Source organism: Argopecten irradians, chromosome 2, assembly GCF_041381155.1.
Source record: "Argopecten irradians isolate NY chromosome 2, Ai_NY, whole genome shotgun sequence".
Lineage (NCBI taxonomy): Eukaryota > Metazoa > Mollusca > Bivalvia > Pectinida > Pectinidae > Argopecten > Argopecten irradians.
Window position 1 is genome coordinate 48,327,176 of NC_091135.1, and position 20,917 is coordinate 48,348,092.

General features: G+C 37.2%; 1 protein-coding gene across 1 annotated transcript in view; it reads left to right on the forward strand.

Moving 5' to 3' along the window:
- The window catches only part of LOC138316677 (low-density lipoprotein receptor class A domain-containing protein 4-like), a 36,451-nt gene extending 18,664 nt beyond the window's left edge, over window positions 1-17,787 (forward strand). Inside the window, exons 3-4 of the mRNA XM_069258344.1 lie at window positions 6,100-6,272; window positions 10,340-17,787. Coding sequence (XP_069114445.1) covers window positions 6,100-6,272; window positions 10,340-10,981 — 815 coding nt within the window. The 3' untranslated portion in view covers window positions 10,982-17,787. The remainder of the gene's footprint in view (window positions 1-6,099; window positions 6,273-10,339) is intronic.
- The last annotated feature ends 3,130 nt before the right edge of the window (window positions 17,788-20,917 follow it).

The following is a 20,917-nucleotide window of genomic DNA, read 5'->3' on the forward strand; positions in this document are numbered from 1 at the left end:
AGATTGTACAGGGTTATGGTGATGAGATTGTACAGGGTTATGGGTGATGAGATTGTACAGGGTTATGGGTGATGAGATTGTACAGGGTTATGGGTGATGAGATTGTACAGGGTTATGGATGATGAGATTGTACAGGGTTATGGGTGATGAAGCCGTACAGGGTTATGGGTGATGAGGTTGTACAGGATTATGGATTGATGAGGTACCACAGGGTTATGGGTAATGGGGTCTTGTAAGGTTATGAGTGATGAGGTCGTACAGGGTTATGTATGATGACGTACCACAGGGTTATTGGTGATGAGGTCGTACAGGGTTATGTATGATGAGGTACCACAGGGTTATGGGTGATGAGGTTGTATAAGGTTATGGGTGATAGGTCGCACAGGGTTAATGATGATGAGGTCATACAGGATTATGTATGATAAGGTCGTACAGGGTTATGGGTGATAGGTCGCACAGGGTTATGTATGATCAGGTTGTACAGGGTTATGGGTGATGAGGTCGTACAGAATTATCGGTTATGAAGGTTTTGCAGGATTATGTATGATGAGGTTGACAGGGTTATTGGTGATGAGGTCGTATAAGGTTATGGGTGATAGGTCACACAGGGTTAATGATGATGAGGTTTTACAGGATTATGTATGATGAGGTCGTACAGGGTTATTGGTGATGAGGTCGGTTCGTATACAGGTTATGATGATAGGTCGTACAGGGTTATGGTGATGATGAGGTTATGGGATGAGGTCGTACAGGATTATGGGTGTGAGGTTTGTACAGGGTTATGGGTGATGAGGTCGTACAGAATTATGGGTTATGAAGGTTGTACAGGATTATGGATGTTGAGGTGGAATAGGGTTATGTATGATGAGGTGGTACAGGGTTATGGGTTATGAAGGTTGTACAGGATTGTGTATGATGAGGTCATACAGGATTATGTATGATGAGGTGGTACAGGGTTATGGGTTATGAAGGTTGTACAGGGTTATCTAGATATGGTCGTACATTATTTTGTATGATGAGGTCTTACAGGATTATGTATGATTAGGTGGTATACGGTTATGGGTTATGAAGGTTGTACAGGGTTATGTATGATGAGGTCAAACAGGATTATGTATGATGAGGTGGTACAGGGTTATGTATGATGAGGTGGTACAGGGTTATGGGTGATGAGGTCGTACAGAATTATGGGTTATGAAGGTTGTACAGGATTATGTATGATGAGGTCGTACAGGGTTATGGGTGATGAATCCCATAGGGTTATGGGTGATGAGGTTGTACAGGGTTATGGGTGATTAGGTCGTACAGGTTTATGGGTGATGCGGTCCCATAGGGTTATTGGTGATGAGGTCGTATAGGGTTATGCGAGATGAGATGGTACAGGGTTATGGGTGATGAGGTTGTACAGGGTTATTGGTGATGAGATCGTACAGGGTTATGAGTGATGAGGTTGTACAGGGTTATGGGTGATGAGATTGTACAGGGTTATGGGTGATGAAGTCCGATAGGGTTAAGGGTGATGAGGTTGTACAGGGTTATGGGTGATGAGGTGGTATGGGATTATGGGTGATTATTCGTGTGGGAGGATGATCCAGACATTGACAGACTGTTATGACTGAGGAATCTTATTGATACACTCTGTATACACACTCCTTTCGTGCATTAATTGGCTGAATGAGAAAATCCTGACAGAGTATTAGTCACAGTTTAATGCTGTTGTCTGACTTGGCAGATCCTTCATGCAAGTTCATGTGTACTCAGTTTCTCATAATATACAGAAATTTTTCTGTGTCTGCCCATTAGAAGACACAGCAATTTTTGACACTGAAGTGAAATTTGTATGTTATATTGTTTGGAAATCAAATGATTACCAAGCTATTGAAATAATTTAAACATGGAAATTAACATGAGGGGGAAATTCCTGTAATTACATCAAAGTGGCTTGATTGTGAAATATTATTTTGTAAATGCAACTGTGTTGCTTAAAATCTTAAGGTGTATTTATCATGAAATTACAATGCCCGGAAAGTTTCATGCATACCAATCGTGAAATAAAACATCACGAAAATATACATGTTTACAGTACCATAGTCTTCAGAATATTAAAATAATCACTAAAATTTTGCTTGATAATTTTGTCTTTGTGACATGTCTGATTATATGCTAGAAACAAGGGGGAGATAACTAGTATTAGAATTCAACTGAGAAAATCTTAAGTGTCTGCATGATAAAGTTTCATGCTTCAGTATCCTCTCAGAATTTGATCCACTGGGTTTCCTGAACAGGGGTTATTTCCCAGGATCATTTGTAATGCTGTCTCCTATCTTAACAATAATAGTGAGGTTAATGTGCTGCTTGTTGGTCCTCTGAGGCCGTTCCACACGTCCCTGAGTTTATTATACCAGAACAGTCCTGGAGTGGAGGTCCCAAAGCTCTTCCAGCCAACCACTTGGACACCTAACCAAAGAAAGCAGTGCTGGCATTAACACAATCAATGCAATGTCATGAAAAAAGATGTTGATAATGGCAATTTGATTTTGAATTTGTCTGCGGTGTAGGTTCAGACGTTGACCCAGACTTTGTCCCAATGTGATTATCACAGTGTGAGTTAGTGTGACATAAGTTGATATTCGTGAATGTCTCAGGGTCGCATTACACTGGTAAAATCCAGCTCTGACTTCCAAAGTTACTCCAAAACTGATCTCTTAGACGCAAAGATAGAGGTAGAATCATTTAACAATTTTTTAATGCTATGTCGCTCAGTACAGTCAAGTTCTTACAAATTGTAAAACATGAGGTTACTGTATATCTATTCTTACTGTCGGCGTGCTTCAGTGCAAAAGCACTATAATAAAGACAGGAGTCCAACTTTTACAAAGAAACATAATACAAACATACTGTAGTCTCCCAAAACACAAATGCACTTCACCCACACTACACATTGAATACATAAAAGGCCATTAGCTGTTAATAGGACAAAAAAACTAATCAAACAACTATTACCAATTAGAATTTTTGTCTCCAAATGTTTTTGTTTTAAAGTAATTAAACACAGGATAAATAATTCAACAGCATAAGCAGCACATTTCTGTAGATACTGATGTGAAATGGTATCAAGTCTACCTTTGGATCTTTTGGACTGATTTCAGGGAAAATTCATGTCTATAGGTGATGGTCTTCAGCTTTGATGGAGTACTGTTAGGCCTCATGTGCATGTGTGTATATAAAAAAATGCAAATTGTGTGCTAGGAAATATGTAGATAAAGGTGTCAGATGGTAACATAGCGCAATCTCTTTTAAGTATATACAGTAACTGTATGGCACGTGGGTCAGATAACTGCAGGCACATACACAACAACACACATGCATGTGTTTTCACACATTGTATGTGCCATGTGTGTGTATACAAGTACATGAGGTATCAGATGTTTCATCCATGTAGACTAATTAATTTCTGTTTTTACCATGGTATATGGAAGACAATTTCAGGAGGTTGGTAGCTATAAAATACTATAAAAAAAAGTATCTTGACACAAACAATTTTGATCCTTAATTTCCATACGAGACCATGATCAATGAACTTGTTTTAATAGACCAAGGATACTTAACTTATGTAAATAAATACAAAAAAGTGGATCTATTTTAAGATTTATGTAAATAAATACAAAAAAGTGGATCTATTTTAAGATATGGGGAACCTGTAAGTTTTACCAATATAAAGATACCAAAAAAGGTGAATCTTAATATAGAGAGACTTGAAAAATGATCCTTTCTCGAGAGATTATGAAAAGTGAATTCTCGAAAGCGATCATGAAAGGTAAGCCATAAGAATCCATGAAAAGTGAATCTCTGAATAAAGGTGAACATCTCAAGAGAGATCATGAAAAGTAAACCTCTGAATAAAGGTAAACCTCTCAAGAGAGATCATGAAAGTGAACCTCTGTATAAAGATAAACCTCTCAAGAGAGATCATGAAAAGTAAACCTCTGAATAAAGGTAAACCTCTCAAGAGAGATCATGAAAGTGAACCTCTGTATAAAGGTAAACCTCTCAAGAGAGATCATGAAAAGTAAACCTCTGAATAAAGGTAAACCTCTCAAGAGAGATCATGAAAGTGAACCTCTGAATAAAGGTAAACCTCTCAAGAGAGATCATGAAAAGTAAACCTCTGAATAAAGGCAAACCTCTAGAGAGAGATCATGAAAGTGAACCTCTGAATAAAGGTAAACCTCTCAAGAGAGATCATGAAAAGTAAACCTCTGAATAAAGGCAAACCTCTAGAGAGAGATCATTAAAGTGAACCTCTGTATAAAGGTAAACCTCTCAAGAGAGATCATGAAAAGTAAACCTCTTAATAAAGGTAAACCTCTCAAGAGAGATCATGAAAAGTTAACCTCTGTATAAAGGTAGCCCTCTCAAGAGAGTCCATCAAAAGTGAACCTCTTGAAAGAGACGGTGAACCTCTCGAGGAAGATGATAAAAAGTGAACCTTTCTCGAGAGATTATGAAAAGTGAAATTCTCGAAAGCGATCATGAAAGGTAAGCCATAAGAATCCATGAAAAGTGAATCTCTGAATAAAGGTGAACATCTCAAGAGAGATCATGAAAAGTAAACCTCTGAATAAAGGTAAACCTCTCAAGAGAGATCATGAAAGTGAACCTCTGTATAAAGGTAAACCTCTCAAGAGAGATCATGAAAAGTAAACCTCTGAATAAAGGTAAACCTCTCAAGAGAGATCATGAAAGTGAACCTCTGTATAAAGGTAAACCTCTCAAGAGAGATCATGAAAAGTAAACCTCTGAATAAAGGTAAACCTCTCAAGAGAGATCATGAAAGTGAACCTCTGTATAAAGGTAAACCTCTCAAGAGAGATCATGAAAAGTAAACCTCTGAATAAAGGCAAACCTCTAGAGAGAGATCATTAAAGTGAACCTCTGTATAAAGGTAAACCTCTCAAGAGAGATCATGAAAGTGAACCTCTGTATAAAGGTGAACCTCTCTAGACAGATCATGAAAAGTTAACCTCTGTATAAAGGTAGCCCTCTCAAGAGAGTCCATCAAAAGTGAACCTCTTGAAAGAGACGGTGAACCTCTTGAGGAAGATGATAAAAAGTGAACCTCTCCAGAAAGGCCATAGTAGGTTAAGCTCTATAGTGAACCTGTGAATTGGAACTAAGAAAAACAAAGCCGTGTATAGAGATGTCTTAAGAGAACTATCGATTCAACATGCAGACAGAGACCAGGGAACTAGTTTTAACGAGATAAAGAATATATAAATACAAGTGATGCTTTGGACAAAAATACTGAAGTTTTTTTGGGGAAAGTTTACATAACCTAACCATATAATACTTGTTTTGTTAAAAAACAAAAAACAATTAACCTATCTGTAGTTACTATGAATAGAAAGGAACTTGACTTAAGAGAGCATTAATTAGGAAGACTAATGGAACAGCTATATTTTGAAATGTGTCTTTCATAAGTGGTCATGGCTGTTTGTAACAAACTAGAGAATGCTCTTGTCTATATATATATTGGGATCTGGTTTATGTATTAATGAAGAATTATCTGTCAAGAATGACTTTTAAAACTTTTTCACCAGGGAGATACATCTACTCTTGAAATGCTCATTTCTCTGATAGGAATGAGTAGTTTGAAATTCCAAATATTCTCAAACTTTAGATAAATAAATTAATAATTAATAAGGAAATTGTTGAAAAGCCCACCTAGTGCAATCCAGTGAGAGATTATAGATTACAATGGATATCAATCAAGAAATGAATTTTAATGCAAATACTTTGTAAATTTCATTGAACATGTACAACTTAGAGTATATAAAGAAAGTTATGCTATAAGCTGACACTCTATCAAATTATCAAGTAAATATCAAGGATATAGAGATGAAATGCTTGAATTATCACAGCGGCTTTAATGCTATCGCTTTTCATATTTCGTACTGTTTTTATGCTACATCCTTCATTTTTTTCTATTTTCCCTGCCATACAATAAATGTTCCGACTTCCTCTAAGGTTTCAGCTGCCAAATTAAAACAATTTTCACTCCGTCATAACAGCTAGTAAATTATCAGTTTTCTGTTGTTTCAGCTGTTACCACAGTAGTTGTGATTGTGCTGTTTGTGGTGTTAATGCCGGTGCTGGCCGTATTTATATGCGTTGTGAGCCCCTGCAGATCTACGTCTCGTATGTGGCGTCGCTGGAGGACCCGAGATCGAGGTGTGGACCATCGTCAGTTACGGCCAGATTCTCAAGGATCAGAGGTATAGCACATCTTTAGCTAGTATTTCTATCTATAATACCCCTGTAATTATTGGACAATGGTGGAAAGGCATTCATTTTACCTGTTCATGCTATTGTTAAAAAAGGTGACATGATCACTAATTTACTGCACAAATTGCAGAATGAGAAATTGATATTAAAATATTGAAAAAAAGAAAAGGTATGCAAATTTCAAGTCTTGTAATCAGTTAATATGGACCAAGGGAAGTAACTCTTAAGAAAAAAATGTTCTCTGATAAAAATGATAAGTTTTATAATTTGATCAGGTTTTCTAAGCTATTGTTATAAAATATTACATTAACATACAACATACTGTTTAATGTTTTAGATTTAATTTCATAGAATAGACCTTTAATGGAGGTAACATTTGTTATTGTATACACAGCGTCGAAAGTTAAGCACCAGTAAATTAAATTTGCTATATTTTTTCCAATTCGCTTAAAAAGTCATCGTATGAAGGTTTACCTGGTTGGTGTATGATTTGTGAGTGTACCCAGTGCACTTTTGTTCCTGTCTACGCGTGAGCGACACCGTACGCGTGCGTCAAATACAGGTGGGGTCACATTCACGAAAGCCATGTTTGACTCTAAGGTATAGCCGGACACGGAAAGCCATTTTACATGATACTAGAGTCGTGTTTTGAACTTTTATCATAAGCATGGCAAGACATAGGCTTACAGAAGCGGAAAGATGGCAGATTATCAGTATGAAAACTGCTTGAATGTCATCTAGGGCGATTGGCGTGGCAATGAATGTTTCTCATTCTGTTGTGATTCGTCTGGTTGCGAAATTTCGTCAAACAGGCGACACCAAGGACAGATTGTGATCTGCTTATCTTATCTTCAAGGGAACATCAAACCGACTGTTGCCTTCGGTGGTGGCTCTGTAATGATATGGGGTTGCGTGTCGTACGATTGTAAGATGGACCTCATCACTGTGCAAGGGACATTAAATGGCCAGCAATACCAAAATGTAGTCCTCAATGGCGCCGTAGTGCCTCATTTCGATAATCACGCACTAGTAACTCGCCTTATATTCATGGACGACAACGCGAGGCCGCATCGCGCATGCGCTGTCATCGACTTCCTGAACAACAACGCCATTGGCACTCTTCCATGATTGGCGAAGAATCCCGATGATCCGCATACGACGCTTGGTACACAGCATGAGGAGACGTGTCGCGGAAACGCTGAAGGTGAACGGTGGATACACCAGATATTAAAGGTCACTGGATGGACATAAAGTAATGATGTCATTTAACATTGTTACGCACTTTTGGATGTATAGAACTTCCCGTTTGCGTGTGGCGACAATACTTTTCCAGTTCCCGTTTTTTGCACTTTTGTCGCACTTTTTTCTAATACCGGAAGAATATGCTAAATTTACATTATGCAAATAAAATTTTGTGAAATCAAATTCATTATGTATCTATTGATTCATATTAAATGACAAATATCATGAAAACCATGTCGTTTTCGTTTCCTTCAACTTTCAGTTTTACCTACACATGAAAAATAAGGTGGTGCTTAATTATCGACGCGGTGTATATAAGAATAATAATACCTGGATGAAAACAAACATAAATGACATACTTCCAGTACATGGAGCTTTGAGACCTTGGTGTCAGTCATGTATTAGCTATCATATATCAGCCTTCTATCTACCATTGATAATTCAGTCCATATCTGGTCTGTCTCATCCTAAATGTATATGAAGAAAGAAATAGTGAAAGATATATACTGATTCAAAAATGTCTTTTCCAAAAGAAGGCAGGATTGTGGTACTTGGCAAACAGTATTACTGGGAAACGAGTTCTATGATGTTTCCTCAAAGAAGTTACTTGATCTTATTTTCAAAGTCATAGAGGTGAAATTTGCGAAAAAAAATCCTAAAAAAGTCTTTTATGTAACTGGAAGTTCTGGAGTTATAATACTCAACAAGAAGGGATCAAATCCAAGGAAATATTCAAATGCATGTAAAGTAGAAGCTAAGCAGCTTGAATGGTGAAATTAAATCGCCGTGAAAAAGTTGTGTTGGTTATGTAAACGCAAAAGTAAGTTGTCATGGAAATAATTTTATTTACAGCATTTCAATTTAAAAGAGTTATGTTGATTGATATTTTCCAACAATAAGAAATTGCGTATTGGGTAATGTTTTATTATGCAGTTCGATAAAATAATAAATATTTCATTGGCAAAAATAATTTATCATTTTTTATATTAAATTTTTTTGTTTACTTTCAAAATACTTTGAATTGTCTATCATTTTATATTTATAAGAGTATTCTCTGTTTTGTTTCTGTTCTTATAATATATTTTATAATTTTATAACTTCAGTTTTGGAAAAGAAAACTAATAATTTTGGGTATTTGTTGACTAACACAAAAAAAGATAAATATATTTTACTTTTACCTACCTACCCAATACTATCTGGTATGGGTCAGTAAAGGGGAAACTAACAATTTATTAGGGCTAGCCTGAATTGACCCATGGTTGATCGCACTATGCTACAGTATACTTATCTCCGACGACGAAGGTTGGGAGAAGTTCGATGTAAATATCATAACAACATGACAAGGAAGCCAACGCTATAAAGCTGATCACTGTTCAAATCATGACAGATCAGTTTGACTTTTCATTTCTTAAATGACGGCTGTCTCCTCACTCCTTGAAAGGCTCGGCCACATGTACTTTTAGTGGAATCATGTAGAATTGGTGGCAAGAATTAGATTTCAATGCAAGCTTCCTGTCATCTCATAAAGAAAATAGATAAATTTCTTTGCTTTTAGATATCCCTCCAATATGTCCTGCGATAGCCTTTCAAATCCCCAATTGAAGACAAAATAGATTAAATTCCATGCAAAACTTTCAAATTGTTGTCGGATTGTAATGCAGGCCTTCTCAATCCATCAATGCAGCTAGAGAATATGCTGATAACATTGACTGTGCATGTTGTGTTCTTTGATCTCCACAGACAACTACATAACAGGATTTGTATAGGCCTGTCTCGTCATCATCACCATAGTATTCCTACAAATTTAATTCAATTTACGGGTTTTCAAAGAATGCACAATTTTGACATCCAAACATTCATTTATCTTCAGCATCAGACAGAATTCAAATCAATTTTGTTTTCAGCTGGATGAAGTTTGTCATACATTAAATATAAAGAACACACCCTAGGTGATGATGCTTAAAGTACTTAAAGCAAATGTCTATGTCTTCAGATGAATGAGCTTGGTGTGTCAAGTCAAGCATTGCTTGTTGCTTTATTGAAATGGTTTTGTACTTACAAGCTTGGGAAATGTTCAGTTAGGTCCTGTATATGAAAGCTTTTTGGCATTGACATCGGTAATGCATAAATATGGTATTAAATATAATTGTTTGTTTGTTTTTCTAGCTTAGCTACCCGATATAAGCTTCTGTTGTATTGTACAGCTGTCTATTTGTTAAACGTCAAATTTTCCTTTCATATGACTTATCAGTAACTAAGAAGGCCAGATAGCTAATATTGAACCTGTATGTAGCATACTGAGGAAGATGTGCTACTGAATTTATTCAAATCAGTTACCTTGACCTCCTTCATTTAAGGTCACAGGGGTGAAATGAGATGAAAATCTTGAAAGGATTTCTTCTCAATAACTAAGAGACTCAAAGACTTGATATTGTGCAAATGACAAATTCTTTTAAGTTAATCAGAGGCCTAAAACATGATATTGGGGCTGTGGCATGCTGAGAATAGGGCTACCGAGTTCGTTGAAAAAAATATAAATGACTTTGACCTTCATTAAATGCAACCATGGTCATACATAGGCCGAAATTTTGAAACACCTCTTCTTCATAACTAAGAGGTCCAGATTCTGTAGCCTGCTTTTATTAAAGACAATTACACCATACAGAACTTAAACTTCATGATCAAGTGGCTTGTAAGACATGGTTATGTAATGCCTAGTGATTAGCCTATTGGGTCTGTAACGCCTTTGTTTTGGGATTGTATAGAATTTTGATTGATTTATTATTGTGTACTAAAGTTTTTCTCTTTTGGTCAGGTTGTATTCATCCCGCCTACCACATCATCCTCCAGTTCTACAAACACGCCAGCCCACCTGGAGCAGCAGATCGCCCTGATGAGGGAGCGCCATACCCTGCTACAGTCAGCGCGGACAGGAATGGAGATAGGCCTGCCCCCCTCTGTACACATCTCCCAGGATGGTGAAGAGGGGTACGCAGAAAGTCAGAAACAATTGGCCCATCACTCTAAACAGGAGATCTATCAGCAGTGCTTTAGACCTCCGCCCAACAAGACAGTGTACGATAAGGATAGTCCCCCGCCGTACTACGCTGTGAAGGGCCTCAGCCCGTCCCCTCAGGTGGTAACCCCTGGGGCACTGGTACAAGACTCAAATGGCTGTTCCATGATGGTGCAGTGTTTTAATTTGTCAAATAACAATGAACACCACAGTGAAGGCTGTGTGCGACAGCCGAATTATTGTAGGACTAGTGGACGTGGTAGTGTTTCTTCTCCAAATGTCAGAGGAAGTGCTCCACGTGTTACACACGATAGTACAACAGACCTTGGACGACATAGTGCGTCTGGGCTTGACCGACCGCCAGACTACAGTGCGGTGCTAGCATCTAGGACAAATGTGTGTAGTAACAATAACAAATCCCCCGCGGGCGGACATGTCTGATGGCGACCACGCTGGCGACATCTAGAGGAGAGAAGTGCGGTCAAGGATGTAGGTCAAAGGTCATATGGATAAAGCCAGCTGTGATACAGATTTTGGGGACGTGAATTACAACATCATCTAATTAATGCTTTTACTTTGTATTGTGAGATAAAAATGACAAAAATACAAAAAAAAAAAATTAAAAAACCAAACTCTGACTGATTCCTCTGTGAGAGTTACACAATATTAAGGTCACTGATTTGTATTGTAAACAAATTATGTTCCTCATTTTACGAGGAAAAAAACATTTGTGCAGACTACGTTTTAATCCCCCCATCCCCCACATTTATGGAGAATGTCTATGTGCTCAAGGTACAACAGTTGTTTTAGTGATTCATTGGATGGGTAGGCACCCTAGGTGCTGCATATTTCCATTTTCTGTTGTACAACCTGATCGTCCGGCTACACGCACAGCGAACGTCAAGATGTGACGTTTATATGTACAGTCGCTCTAGTGATCCTTACTAGGTACACCCCAGTCTGTCAAACAGCCTTATATAAACATCAGTGTATGTCTGTCTATCTGTCCGTCACTGGAGGACCATCATGTCTCCCATGCTAACACGACCAGCGATAAACATCACTCCGGGTCGACTATATTCTTGTATCTGGAACGGCGGGGAGTCCCAACACTAGTGCAAAGTGTATGTACTCAATCCGGAGTCTAAGCTGGCTAAACATCATCATCCTCATGCTTGTGTTTTTATGAAGAAGCTTTTTTGTCCAATTTACAGATATGAAATGGTGATTTTGTTGACTAGATAGTATGGAGAATTAGATTGGTGATCAGTGCATTGGCTCTCTCACTGTTTCTGTATGCAGTATATATATAATGTTGTATACTATGTTTTTGATTTTTTGGAAAAGTTTTTATTCATGAAACATGAATCTCTTTTTCTGCCTCCTTCTTACTCCTTCTTACTCTTTCTGTATGCCCCAATACTTTTATCGTTATTTAGTAGGTATTACTTTCAGTCAAATTACAGTTTGTTGATTCGAAAACATCAATCATAGATAAGGAATCAGTGTGTATTATCATGGAAATTGATGCTGAAAAAGTGGTTCCTTTTCATTTCTTTTTCAAAAACCTTATCACTTGCATTCACTTACATACCTATTTCACCACCCCCACCTGGAGAAGAAATAAAAGTAAAAAGTGGTGGGGGACTTATTTGCAGACATCCCCCTTGTTATCATGGATCTAGTAGGTCGCCATTTTAGATTTTGGTCTTATTTGTGGTGAAATATAGCAATAAAAATAGTTTCAGCATAAGGTGACCAGAAAGAATTGATTATATGTATATTGCACAGCTATTAATACAGCCCAAAACGTATATTTTATATAAAACCTCACTGCCCTCAGTTATTAGTTGCAGTCTCTTTATCTGTAATAGTGCGTAATATACAGGGAAAAATTACCAGAAAAGAATTAACACGGCATCCTAGAGGTTTGACATCCATGACAGACCTATTCTCAGGATGGATATTCTTTCATTGTCTCGTACATACTTTATGAAGTGAAGCTCAAACATTTAACAGCAAAATATCAACAACAACAAAATTTAAAATTGATTTTAACTATTTATTAAATACATTAGACCCTTGATAATATGGATGCTGATAGTGTAGAAAACTGGCAATCCGGACAGAAATGTCAGGGAACAGGCCGGATTGATTATTAACTAAATAAATTTATTTGGCAGTCAGGAAAATTTACAATTCACAGTTTGGGCTAGGGACAAAAATGTTCAGATTATCAGGGATTTACTGTAATTTAATCTTTTGGCTCATGTTTTGAATTTCATGTATTCTGTGTCCATAGTTTTTAAAGAGATTTAAAGGGAAAATAACTCAAATGAAGGTATTTTTCAATTTCTAAATATAGCTGCAATGATGATTGATTGTTGTTCATGAACCTACATGGTTAGAATAGAAAAAAAATGTGTATGCAATATACAAGTAATATGGCTTTTGAGTAATATTATATGTAATTTAAATAGCTTAATCACATACAAATGATGAAGTTGTTGTTTACATACTGCAGACTATTCATTCTGGAACATTTTACCAATGTACTGTACACAAACTTATATAGGTACAATCAGATTTTAGTGCGAAATTTATGTTGAACAAGTATATTAGCACAGTGGTGAATTTGTCCATTCAGAAAATGTAATTGGTGCAATGTAACTTTTAATACAGTTGGTATGCTGCACAAAATTGCACTAGAATATGGTTACTGCTGAAGTGTGTACGTTTGTAGTAATATAATGGTAATTAGGGCATGAACACAATTACAGCAATTAAACATTCCAGGCACTATACTCTAGACGGTTGAAAACTAGCACAGACATGCTCTGAACTAGTCATTCTGGTCTTCTCCTTACAGCAAAACAGCAGAAAATATTTACTGTACTATTTGACAATCATAAAGTCTGTTCCTCATTTTGTGTACACGGAAAAGAAAACTGAATGAACAAAAAGTGTAAACCTTGAATTAATTAGTTTGTAAAGTGTGGGTCATTCATGTTAGGAAAACAAAGCTATTTAATCACAGTTTTCTAGTATGACTATTATAACAATCCATTATTTTTCTCCAACAAACAATGCACAAAAGTAATAATCGAAGCAAGACAAAGGGCCAAGCAAACTTTGTGTTGAATTTCATTTCTTACTTTCCCATTGAAAGTTTCAGGTTTTAACCTATATATGGAGATTCATTGATCGACCTATATTTTAGGAGCAAATGTGGTTCATTGTTATGCAAAATAGATTTCTAGTCTATTCCTGATTGGCTGAAACAACAAATTAGTGATGTTATTATTAGTGATAAATATTGGGATATGATTCCATCAACCTGCGATGTACCAGTTCTAGCATGTTTCAAATTTTACATGTGCAGTATTTATCAAACTAGGCTAACAAGTTTTTTTTTCAATTTTTGATTTTTTTATGCTGTCTGTTGGAATGGTCAAATGTAAAAATTAGAAGAAAAAAAGCAAGTTATACAAAAATGTATGGATAGTGCTGACCAGCCGCTTCAATGTTCACTATTTAGCCTTAACTACGGAGCATTAGAGGTATGGTCACGTGAAGGGGAGAATTAATGTATGAGAGAGTGAATCATAGATGGAATGAACGTAAGGCTGTAATACAAAGGTTGTCATGGTGGTAAATGATAGAGGAATCAAACAACATCCATTTAAAGTAGGATTGGATTTTGCCTTCCTATGTAAAATCCAGAAATAACGTTTCTGTTGTAGAGCTTTCTCTGCTTGTTTAAATCAAATACAGAAATTAAGATGTTCCACATGTGAATTTAATTATAACAACTTTCTGATAAGGCTCATAGAAACAGGTTAGCTTATATCATTTATTAAAAAAAAAGTCAATTAATTGTTTAAAATACCAAGTTTTTGAAACTATTTTTGCAATCAAACATGGTTGATGTCCAACTTTGGACTAGAAAGTAATTCTACTAAGAAAGTGTAATCTACTTTGCTGTAACAGTAAAGTGTTGGGGATTGTCTTTATCTTGTTATTCTGAATTTGTTATACTAAATGATGTCAACTGGTTTATAAATAATTATCAGAATAGTATATTTTGACCAAAAAAAATTGTAAACATTAGTTGGAAACGTTCATCAATTGTTGATGTTCATATTCTCGCAAAACTGATATTTAATTTATCCAGATGGGCAACAGTACAGTTTAAAATGTTTTTAGTTACTTCTTGTGTTGAAAGTATATGTTACAGATTTAAATAATGATTCTTTAGTGTGGGAAAAATACATTTCTTCATTTGACTTGAAGAAAAGCTATTCAAATTGTTTTCCATACAATATAAGAAGGGAGACATTTCCCGTATTTTTTCAGATAGAAAAAAATGTTTAATTTATTTCTTTGTTGTATTTTTCTTTTCTTTTTTTTTTCATCAATACTTTAACATAAACACAGATATGTTTTTGCATTTTCATTTGAAAGTATTCATTCATCAAAATGTTTTGAATAAAACATAACTTGCTTTTGTTAGTTGTAACTTGCTGTTTTTAGCATCAAAGTTGTCCGATACAAATGTATGGTTGAATACAATGCACAGCCTGAATGTGTTTTAAAAGTGTGTACATGCAGAATTGCTTGTTAAATTTGTTACAAGTATTGTTATTTCATTCTAATGCCCCTACATGTTATATCAAGTGTTTTGTTTATATCGACGAGACTATAGGGTTTTAACTTTACACAATCATTAGACATTACCTTCATCTACTTACAGTTACCTTTACAGTCCATCTCTTATTACCGAAAACAGAGTGTGCTCAATTGAACTATGGATTTTTTATTTTTTAAATTTTTAGACAAATCATCATATTTTCTTTTGTTCATAGAAATTTTCATTAATTCTAACAATTTCATATGTAAGCCACCCTTAGTCTCTTAGTTGAAATGTTGTACATACCGATTAACTTTTTTTTCATGAAAATTATGAAATTACATGTATTAAGATAGTCGAACAAAGAGTATACCGGTAACTATCCAATTATAATATTGATTAAAAGGAAATTACTATAAAAAATAGCTGGAAGGTGACAGAGATAATGTCTAATGATTTATGTTGTTAATATTTTTACAAAGCAAAAAGTGAAACATTTAACGATGTCTGATTATTGTTACGCCTTTGTGATTCTTCTCTGGCCACATTTGACCTTTGCACCTTTCAAGGTCACAAGGTCAGAGGTGAGTCAGTAACTATACAATGTGTTATGTGCCATACAATAATTTTCAGCAACACTTTTTTGACTGGTTTGTATCGAGATGGTGGTCACATGTTAGATGTACTCATTTATATTTCAAATAACGGTAACTTGTATTGCAGTGTGATCAACTATTCTAGTTCGCAAATTTTTTGTGGTTTATAACTATTGCTGTAAAATTTTCGCTAGGAATATTTTCCCCTTATATAAAAAATTTCAGTATTTCACAAATACATTTCAGTATTTTACAAATATAGAGTTTAAGAATTATGCTGAAATTGGCTATGTCTGCATTTCAAAATTAAGGATCCTGATAAAATCGGCACTTGCAGCATTTCAAAATTCGGATGCATTCATCAACTCAAAATAATATTAAAGAAATATACTTGATGACATAAATAATGAATTAGATGAAGGCATTAATCTTTTGGTTTGTGAATTACTTGTTGATATGATGTTGTTGTTCTAATGGTCCCATTGATACAGCCATAACCCTAGCTAAAGCTTCTGTAACATACAACATTTACCACCAATCTGGTTCAGGTCAGTCATGTTTGGACTATCTATATTGCTTATTGAACACTTTGGGTGCATATCATTTTTACACTGCATGCTAAACGTGAGGGAGAGAGCGGTCACAAACTGGAATATGACTCTGTATGAGAAAGAGAGCAGTCACAAAACTGGATCAACGACTGGCTGTATGAGGGAGAGAGCTGTCACAGACTCGTATTCGACTCGGACTCGCTTGGTCACTGATGTATGAGAGAGAGAGTGGACACTAACACAAACATACAACATTGGTTGGGTCTTTAGTACACAGATTATGTAAATGTCGAGAGAGATATGGATCACATGTTTTTTACACACACGATCACAGCATACAGCTTCTTGGACAAGGGAGGGTCTATGGCCTTTGATGTTTAATATTTGTGTGAACACTAGAAACATCATGTGTAATAGGTATATGGACCTGTATGTAACACTCAATAGATAATCACTTAACGTTCCGAGAGGGAGTGAGGGGTCACCTTGACCTGTTTATATTTAACACTCGCTTGGTTACTTAAAGCTTGTGTGTTTGCGAACATGCAAAGCAAAGAGAGAGCTTAATTCAAATAAAACAAAAATATATGCTAGTTGAGTGGGGAGCAAGTGGGACGCGCTGTTTTAGAACTTGACAGCCTGGGTGAGAGGGAATGTGTCCAATACCTGTAACAGCCTAGATGTGTGGGAATGTGTCAAATAGTTGGAAAAGCCTTGGCAAAAGGAAATGTGTCTAATACCTTTAAGAATTAATCTGCATGTTGAGGAAAGTGAAACAGCAAGGCTGGGTGTGAGGGAATTTCTCCAGTTCCTGTAACAGCCAGACTTGGCGAGGGAATGAGTCCAGTACCTGTAACAGCCAGACGGTTGATGAGGGAATGTGTGCAGTACCTGCAACAGCCAGGCTGTATGTGATTTAGTGAGGGAATGTATCCAATACCTGTAAAAGCCAGGCTATTTGTGAGGGAATGTGTACAGTTCCTTTAACAGCCATGCTGTGTGTGAGGTAATGTGTTCAATACCTTTAACAGCAAGGCTATTTGTAAGGGAATGTGTCCAGAACCTATAACAGCCAGGCTGTTTGTGAGGAAATATGTACGCTACCTGGAACAGCCAGGCTGGGTGTGAGGGAATATGTTCGGTACCTGTTACAGCCAGGCTGGGTGTGAGGGAATATGTTCGGGACCTGTTACAGCCAGGCTGGGTGTGAGGGAATATGTTCGGTACCTGTTACAGCCATGCTGTTTTTAAGGGAATATGTTCAGTACCAATGTGTCCAGTACCTGTAACGGCCTATTTACGCGCCTTTGTGCCCAGAAGCTAGTAGAACTGATGGAGCTGTATGAGAATGAGTGTCATCACATGATGAATGGTCTCTCCTTGTGTATCTACATATAAACTATTTTTATTTATAATTAATGGCAAGCAGAGACAGAGCCCTCTGCTGAAGATTAAAATATAAGTAACTTATTACAAGGTGTTTGTTATATATATAACATAAGGTCTAGTAAGCCTTAATGGTCACTTGAATGCTGACCAAAAGCATATCTCTCGCCTATACTATAAGCTCTTATATAATTATGTTTCATCAATATGGGCATACTGATATTACTTGAGCCGAATTGGTCTGCATTGTTCACTTAGTACTTTTACATTTTCACTGCAACCCCACTATATGACCTTACCAAACACAGTTGGCGATATTCAGTGCATGAACTGCCATCTGCTTATTTTGACATCACAATTGTTGTTCCATCGATCACAGAAGTTGGCTGTTGAAGTGGCTGTTCCTTCCTTGATGATGATAAAATTGTTTATTCATTATGGATGCAAAAGCTTTGGAGATTTTTAGGTCACTTGAGACGAAAATTCTGAGAAATAGCGGTAACAAAATTCAAATTGTCAAAATCCATGATGGGGTCTGTTGGCCATCTTGTTGACCGATCGGTCCCATAATGCAATATGCACAACTAGGGTCCTAGGGGAACTCACATGTGAAATTTGAGAGGGACCCCTTCAGTACTTTCTGAGAAAAAGCGATAACAAATTAACTATCAAAATCCAAGATGGCGGCCATCTTGTTGACCGATCAGTCCCAATATGCAATATACACAACTAGGGCCCTAGAGGAACCTACATATGAAATTTGAGCTGAGAAATAGCGGCAACAAGAATTAATGGGCGGAAGGACGGAAGGACCACGGACGAAAAGCAATTCGATCATCAGATGGTGGGCTAAAAATCCAAGAAGGCTGCTTGTACAGACTTAGACTTCTAACAGATTTAGAAGGGTTTCTTCAGTGCATACTTGCTGAGAAAAGTGGCAACAGACTTCATTTGTCAAACTTCAAGATGGCCACCATTCAGCCATCTTAATATGAGGTTGGTTCAAAAATTGAATGTAGACCGTACTACATTAGGGATAAAAAAGGACCTACACATTAAATACGAGAACTATCTCTGCATACCAGCGTTATAAATTCAGAAATAGTGGTAACAATAAATGATAATGGTTGGACTGCAGACAATAAATAGACTATATTTGAAAAACCACCCCATCTGTCAAAATCTAATATGGACACCTGTTTTGTCATCTTGTCACTTGACCTCTGATCGATCATAAACTTTATTATATAAAACTAGAATTCAAGGGAACATACTATTGAAACAAGTACTGATTGTAATGGACACCATTACATAGTCCCCCAAAATCATCCCCAATTGCAACAAACCAAGAATGCAGTTGCACAGTGTATATGAACATCTTGTGAGAATTTTGATATACTTTTATATAGGAATTCAGGTTCTCCTAAAATGTACATAACTTACATAACTCAGTGATCATGACCCAGGACCTGGTCATGCCTTGCACCTGCGTAAATTTTAAGTGAAAACCCCCATTTACCAATTTTCAATGAATTGCTGATGAAAAATTGAAAACAGGAAGTTGGCCCAGCGACAATCTTATAAATTGTTTATCATATTGATCAGTATCCCTTAATACCCTATATTCTAATTTTTATTGAAATCAGAGACCAAAATATAAACAAGAGGCCCAGAGGGCCTGTATCGCTCACCTGGTTTGTAATGCCTAGTAAGGTTCATTGTTTCTTTTCTGAAGGAATTTGAATATTTACCTCTAATTCCCCTATTGGGCCCCACTCTTTCTGCTCAAGGGGGTGAAAGCCAAAAATTATAGGAATTCTGTTAACCCCAAGGATGTTTCTGGGCCAAATTTGGTTAAAATCCAAGCAGAACTCTAAGACTAGTAGCGATTTATAGGATTTACCTAAATTTCCCTATTGGGCCCCGCCCCTCCTGCCCCCAGGGGGTCAGATCCAAAATTTATACAAGTTCTATTCCCCTTCCCCCAAGGATGTTTCTGGCCAAATTTGGTTTCAATCCATGCAGAACTCTAGGACAAGTAGCGATTTATAGGATTTACCTCTATTTCCCCTATTGGGCCCGCCCCTCCTGCCCCCGGGGGGTCAGAGCCAAAATTTATATAAGTTCTGTTCCTATTCCCCTAAGAATGTTTCTGGCTAAATTTGGTTACAATCCATGCAGAATTCTAGGACAAGTAGCGATTTATAGGATTTACCTCTATTTCCCCTATTGGGCCCCGCCCCTCCTGTCCCCAGGGGGTCAGAGCAAAAATTTATACAAGTTCTGTTCCCCTTCCCCCTAGGATGTTTCTGGCCAAATTTGGTTACAATCCATGCAGAACTCTAGAACAAGTAGCGATTTATAGGATTTACCTAAATTTCCACTATTGGGCCCCACCCCTCCTGTCCCCGGGGGGTCAGAGCCAAAATTTATACAAGTTCTGTTCCCCTTCCCCCAAGGATGTTTCTGGCCAAATTTGGTTACAATCCATGCAGAACTCTAGGACAAGTAGCGATTTATAGGATTTACCTCAATTTCCCCTATTGGGCCCCGCCCCTCCTGTCCCCGGGGGGTCAGAGCCAAAATTTATACAAGTTCTGTTCCCCTTCCCCCAAGGATGTTTCTGGCCAAATTTGGTTACAATCCATGCAGAACTCTAGGACAAGTAGCGATTTATAGGATTTACCTCAATTTCCCCTATTGGGCCCCGCCCCTCCTGTCCCTGGGGGGTCAGAGCCAAAATTTATACAAGTTCTGTTCCCCTTCCCCCAAGGATGTTTCTGGCCAAATTTGGTTACAATCCATGCAGAACTCTAGAACAAGTAGCGATTTATAGGATTTACCTAAATTTCCACTATTGGGCCCCCCCCTCCTGTCCCCGGGGGGTCAGAGCCAAAATTTTACAAGTTCTACCCCTTCCCCAAGGATGTTTCTGGCCAAATTTGGTTTCAATCCATGCAGAACTCTAGGACAACTAGCGATTTATAGGATTTACCTCAATTTCCCCTATTGGGCCCCGCCCCTCCTGTCCCCGGGGGGTCAGAGCCAAAATTTATACAAGTTCTGTTCCCCTCCCCCCAAGGATGTTTCTGGCCAAATTTGGTTAAAATCCATGCAGAACTCTATGACTAGTAGCGATTTAAAGGAAATGTTGACGGACAGACGGACGACGGACGGACGACGGACGACGGACGCCGCGCCATGACATAAGCTC